The 6201-nt window shown below is 49.1% G+C and overlaps 1 protein-coding gene and 1 long non-coding RNA gene across 4 annotated transcripts in view; one reads left to right on the forward strand and one right to left on the reverse strand.

The window, feature by feature from the left end:
* Nucleotides 1-341: 341 nt before the first annotated feature.
* Nucleotides 342-6201, forward strand: part of dcaf8 (DDB1 and CUL4 associated factor 8) — an 8922-nt gene continuing 3062 nt past the window's right edge. The window contains exons 1-9 of one of the 3 annotated variants that reach the window (XM_024273935.2): nt 342-598; nt 826-882; nt 949-1029; nt 1118-1707; nt 1786-1926; nt 2010-2104; nt 5449-5559; nt 5638-5768; nt 5872-5979. In XM_024273935.2, coding sequence (XP_024129703.1) covers nt 852-882; nt 949-1029; nt 1118-1707; nt 1786-1926; nt 2010-2104; nt 5449-5559; nt 5638-5768; nt 5872-5979 — 1288 coding nt within the window. In that variant the 5' untranslated portion in view covers nt 342-598; nt 826-851. Of the gene's footprint in view, nt 599-678; nt 883-948; nt 1030-1117; nt 1708-1785; nt 1927-2009; nt 2105-5448; nt 5560-5637; nt 5769-5871; nt 5980-6201 lie in introns of those variants that run through there. The other 2 variants (XM_024273937.2, XM_024273936.2) reach the window with 2 other exon arrangements.
* LOC118599970 overlaps nt 5218-6201 on the reverse strand; it is a 2474-nt gene continuing 1490 nt past the window's right edge. Inside the window, exon 2 of the long non-coding RNA XR_004949528.1 lies at nt 5218-6198. This is a non-coding gene — a long non-coding RNA (uncharacterized LOC118599970). The remainder of the gene's footprint in view (nt 6199-6201) is intronic.

The raw sequence follows: 6201 nt of genomic DNA on the forward strand, positions 1-6201 counted from the left end.
ATTAGTGCAACAACAATATAGAACTCCTTTGCACTTAGGGTTGTGTGTGTGTGTTTGTGTAGCTTGTGTTCTGCTACACCCTGCTCGTGTCTGTTTGGGCTTATTACTTTCTTTTAAGGCCTTTTTGCATTTTTCCCCCTTTTTGCAAAAACAATATAGTCCTTGCAGTCAGTGACTGCTGCTGCCGGCCATAATAAAATAAAACAAGTAAAAATGCCACGTAAATAAAATAACATTATTTTATTTCATTTATAATTGTATATACATGATTTAAAACTATATATAAAATATAATTGTGTTTTATTTATAAATACTGTTGTTGTTGTCGTTTGTCCTGGAACTTCCGGTAGACGTGCGAAGCAGACACCGGAAGTAGACCCGCGCGGAGTCAGAGCTTGAAAACATAAACAGAAATCTCTGCGTGGACGCCGTTCTCCTGAAGTTCGTTCCGCGGTTTCTGCCCGCGTCCCGATGCGGTGTTTCCCCCGCCTGGCAGCTCGTGTTCGGGGCTCGTAGCCGCTCGCCGCGGCGGTCGGAGGTGCAGAAAAGAAGCGCTCCGCGCAGATTAACGCGGCGCGCGCGGCGGCCTTCCGTTGAGGTAACGTTAGCCCCGCCGTCGTTTGCTAGCTCCGCAGCGCTGAGCAGCTTTAGCGCGCGGTGGGGGGGGGGGCTGAACCGAGGCCTGACGGGGCCCGCGCACGGGGGGGTTCGCGGCAGAGAGCTGTCGCCCGGGGGGTGTTGGGGGGCAGCTAGGAGGCATAGCCTGTGTGTGTTTGGAGCGCGTGCTGTCAGGACACCTGTAACTCCTCCCTCTGTGACTCTCAGAGCTCCCCCCGAGGACGACCTGAACCATGGCTGATGCGGACCCCCCCGCGGCCCACGGTAACCCTCACTAACACCTGTCCTTGCTGTGTGCTGGGGGGCGGGTCTAACTGTGAGTGTCTGCAGGAGGCTCGGAGGAGAAGGAGCCGCTCACGGAGGGGGGGCCCTCTGGCAGCAGAGAGGGGCAGCCTTCAGAGGGAGGAGGGGGTGAGTCTGGGGTTCCTGGGGGGGGGGTTCCTGCAGGTCTTCAGAGGCTTCACCCCCCACCCCCTCCATGTTTCTGTCCCACAAACAGCAGAGTCTGCAGACAAGCCCATGCCGGAGGAGGAGGAGGCAGACCGGGAGGAAGAGGAGGACGAAGACACCGACAGCATGGAGGGCAGCGGCCTCTACTCCCTCACCGACGACGCCGAGAGGGAGAGTGAGGGCGGCGGTCGGCAGAGGGTGAAGGAGAGGAGGGCTTCCAGGAAGAGGAACCGGCTCGGCGGCGGCAGCAACCGCTCCTCCAGCTCAGACGAGGAGGAGGAGGAGCCGAAAGACGAGGACGAAGATGACGACGAGGCCATGGAGGCGTGGCTGAAGGCGGAGCTGCGGGAGCTGCGCGGGCCGGTGTGGCAGGCCGTGCCCTCGCTGCGCTCCAGGGAGATCGGCAGGGACTCGCAGCAGTTCGTGCGGCGTGTGTGCGGCGCCCGCGGCCTGGTGCAGAGGCTGGAGCTGCAGGGCCGCCTGGAGCGCCACACCGGCTGCGTCAACACGCTGCACTTCAACCCGTCCGGCACGCGCCTGGCGTCCGGCAGCGACGACCTGCGCGTGGTCATCTGGGACTGGGCCGTCCGCCGCGCGGTGCTGGAGTTTGACAGCGGACACAAGAGCAACGTCTTCCAGGTGGGGGCGTGTCCTTCCGTGTCTGTTTATTTAGTCCAGGATTATAAATAACAGACTCCTCCCCTTTTTCCTCTGCAGGCCAAGTTCCTCCCCCACAGTGGCGACTCCACGCTGGCCATGTGCGCCCGTGACGGGCAGATCCGCGTGGCTGAGCTGTCCGCCACGCAGTGCTGCAAGAACACCAAGAGGGTGGCGCAGCATAAAGGAGCGGCACACAAGGTCAGAGGTCGAGACGGCGTCACCTGATGGCGCGGCGGCGAGCCTCAGAACCTGTCTGATCCGCCCCTGTCTGTCTCTGCCAGCTTGCCCTGGAGCCCGACTCGCCGTGCTCCTTCCTGTCGGCCGGAGAGGACGCCGTGGTGTTCGGGATCGACCTCCGCCTCGACCGCCCCGCCAAGTACGTAACTCATCGTTCAGAGAGAGAGAGAGAGAGAGAGTTCACCGCCATCCTCAAACGGCGGCGCAAACAGAAAATGATCCAAACAGGAACGTAGATATAAAACATAAAAACGACCTCACAGATGTGTTCAGAACGACCAAAAACGACATCATAAAAACAACATATAGAAGTCTTAAGAATCTGATGAAACATAAGTGGAGCTTACCCAGAATGCCTTGCTGTTCCAGACGGTAGAACTCAAACATGACTGCCATAGTAAACAGTTGTAGTAAATATTCTGTGAATGTCGGCTCAGACTTGGGATCAGAAACGCCGGATCAGGAAGTTCCTCGATTGATTAAAACATCAAAATGAATCCAGACTCGATAATTCTACAATTCCAGAACAAGAAGTTCTAAATGAAGTAAAAAAGTCAAAGTAAACTATCAACATACTGCTGTGACACAGATACATCACTACCCCTTGTTTACATAGGTATTTGTGTCCCTGATAAAATGAAAATCAATGAAGTTATTCTGATGTAGTTAAATGACAAAAACACAAAGTACAGACCAGTCTCATCATTACCACAGTTTTCTAAAAGTCTTGAAAAACTCTTTGATGTACGTTTAGAGCATTTACTGACAAATACTCTGATAATAACTGAAGGACAGTTTGGTTTTAGAACAAAAAGAAACAACAATAACTGTCATCAAATGAAAAGGCTTTAGACAGCAAAAACACACAACTAGTGTATTTATTGACTTCAAAAATAATTTTAATATATTATACTATACTACTCCGTAAATTAGAATGATATGGAATAAGAGGACTAGTATTTAAGTGGATACAAAGTGATCCACCAGGAAGGATTCAGCATGTTGATCCATATACTTCCATTGATCTAGAAATGACATCTGGTGTGCCTCAGGGCTGTGTGTTAGGACCAACACTACCTTCAACATCAGGGGTGTCAAACTCAATCACACAAGAGGCCAAAATCCAAAAGAGCCCAACAGGATAATTATGTTTTGATCTAAAACTACATTTGACTAAACTTTAAATCTTCAACTTTTTAACATAATTATGAACTAGATATATAGGATTACTATATAGGATTGGGCGGCAGTGGCTCAGGTGGTAGAGCGGGTCGGCCAATGATCGAAGGATAGGCGGTTCGATTCCGGCTCCCGCCAGCCAAGTGTCGTTGTGTCCCTGGGCAAGACACTTAACCCTACTTGCCTCCAGTGTGGCTCCACTGTGTGGCTCCACTGTGTGGCTCCACTGTGTGGCTCCACTGGTGTGTGAATGCGTATGAATGTCCCGGTGATGATCAGAGGGGCCGTAGGCGCGTACTGGCAGCCACGCCTCTGTCAGCCTGCCCCAGGGCAGCTGTGGCTACAGTAGTAGCTTACCGTCACCAAGTATGAATGAGGTGTGAATGAATAATGGATACACAATGTCAGCGCTTTGAGCGTCTGGAAAAGCGCAGATAAATCTAATCCATTATTATTATTATTATTACCTGCTATGACGCTAGTGTGAATGCTGTGAGCTGAATTTGGCCCCTGAAGATGCTGAAGCTAAAAGCTGAAAACTCTGAGGCTGATAACCAGCTAAACTATTAGCTAATTGCCAAATTAGCCTAAAAGACTCTTAAAAAGGGCTGCAGGGTGGCACAGTGGTTAGCGCTCTTGCCTCACAGCGAGAAGGCCCCGGTTCGACTCCCGGCTGGGACCTTTCTGTGTGGAGTTTGCATGTTCTCCCCGTGCATGCGTGGGTTTTCACCGGGGACTCCGGCTTCCTCCCACCGTCCAAAAACATGCTTCATAGGTTAATTGGTGACTCTACATTGCCCCTAGGTGTGAATGTGAGAGTGGATGAGTGTGATTGAGGCCCTGAGACAGACTGGAGACCTGTCCAGGGTGAACCCCGCCTTCGCCCTTCAGTAGCCGGGATAGGCTCCGGCACCCCCGCGACCCTGGAAGGGAAGCAGCGGTTAAGAAAATGGATGGATGGACTCTAAATTAGCCAAAACAGCTAGCATGTAGCTCAAATACTAGCTAAACTGCAAAATAGGCTAAAAAATCTTAATAAATGCCAAAACAGTCCAAGAAGCTACCAGAATACCAATTTTGAAAACTTTAAAACTGTAACATTTTAACATAATTATGAATAATAAAAAGCAGGAATATTATTCCAGAATAAATCAACTTAAACCTTAAATAACTTTCAATATTTTACTCTCTATAAAAATATATTTTGTCAAAATTATACAAGTTAGAAATGAGTTCAAGATAACATCAGGTCATTAATAACAATAAAATAAAATGATCTGGAGGGCCGGATAGAATTACCTGGAGGGCCGGATCCGGCCCCCTTGACACACGTGATCTACATGAATGACATTTAACAAAAATATTTAACCTTTTTCTGTTTTCAGATGACTCAAATATCTTCTGCAGTGATGATAATTATTCTAATCTTATTAAGGTTATAAATGTAGATCTAAGTAATGATCATCAAATCAAAATAAAAGTGGGATATGTTGTAACCATGAAGACAATTCTGAACAACAAATAACATAAATGATTCCCAACAGAAACTTGAGAACACATTTTTAGAATTCATAATAGACGGTAAATGATCGTGGAGAACACACGGTAGATACAGAAAACCAATGATAAACAAAGTGAAAGACTTCCTGGACGTACTTTGTTCTGCCCCCCCCCCCTGTCATGAGGTTTGAGGGAATCATCATAAACCTTCATTGCAGCTGTTATACAAGAAACCAGCGAACGGATCGCACAGAGCTGAGTGTTTAGAACGAACTAAACACACAATCTAAACTACTCATTTACCACAGTATTAACATATAAGGCGTGTCGTTTCTTACTGACAGACAATAAGCAGAAATGATTTATGATCAGAGAAAATCCCCACAAACGACCATCAACTTGAACCAATCAGAAGATTTCATTTCTCTGTGGAGCAGAAATCCTGAACAGCTGAGATCCATCAGTTCAAACACAGAAAGATGGGAACATAACCAGCAGCACTAGTGGTGGAACATGATTCAGACTAGAATCAATCTCATATTAATAACTGCTGGAATTGTAGATTTTTATTTGTTTATTTTTCTTTCCTTTTTTAGCGGTGAGCCTTAAATGAGCTGAGCGTCCTGCTCCCATTAGAACATGTCTGCATTGTTGTTATTCTCTACTCTGTTGCCATATGACATGTACTGTTGACACGTTTGAACACATTTTAATAACAATAAAGGAATCTGCTGCTTTCAGGACAAACGGCAGTTTGTGTCTTTCTGTGGTTTCCTGCTCATCTGCAGGTTGTTTGTGTTGCAGTAAGCTGGTGGTTGTGAAGGAAGGAGATAAGAAAGTGGGTCTCTACACCATCTTTGTCAACCCGGCAAAGACGCATCACTTTGCTGTCGGGGGGAGGGATCAGTATGTCAGGTACGCCGCCGCCGCCGCCGGAGGTCTTCCTCCGTCTGAGGATCATTCCTGCTGAGGTTCTCCTCAACGCTCCTGCAGGATCTACGATCAGAGGAAGATCAACGAGAACGAGAACAACGGCGTTCTGAAGAAGTTCTGCCCCTCCCACCTGGTGTCCAGCGAGTCCAAAACCAACATCACATGCCTAGTGTACAGTCACGATGGGTCAGGTGAGACACCTGTGGGCTCGGTTCTGAGTGGGGAATGATGGTTTTGGTCGTGGATCTCTGCATCCTAAAGCGGGTATGTTCTGAACCGGTTCTGTCTGCCCAGAACTCCTGGCCAGCTACAACGATGAAGACATCTACCTGTTTGACTCCAACCACAGCGACGGGGCGGACTACCTGCGGAGATACAAGGGACACCGCAACAACGCCACAGGTACGACTCAAAGCCGAAGCCCACTCAGCCAGAGCGAGCGTCCTTCACCTGTTCTCCCGTCCTTCACCTGTTCTCCCGTCCTTCACCTGTTCTCCCGTCCTTCACCTGTTCTACCGTCCTTCACCTGTTCACCCGTCCTTCACCTGTTCTACCGTCCTTCACCTGTTCACCCGTCCTTCACCTGTGCTCTCGTCCTTCACCTGTTCTACCGTCCTTCACCTG

Source organism: Oryzias melastigma, linkage group LG17 (assembly GCF_002922805.2).
Source record: "Oryzias melastigma strain HK-1 linkage group LG17, ASM292280v2, whole genome shotgun sequence".
In the NCBI taxonomy this organism is placed as follows: domain Eukaryota; kingdom Metazoa; phylum Chordata; class Actinopteri; order Beloniformes; family Adrianichthyidae; genus Oryzias; species Oryzias melastigma.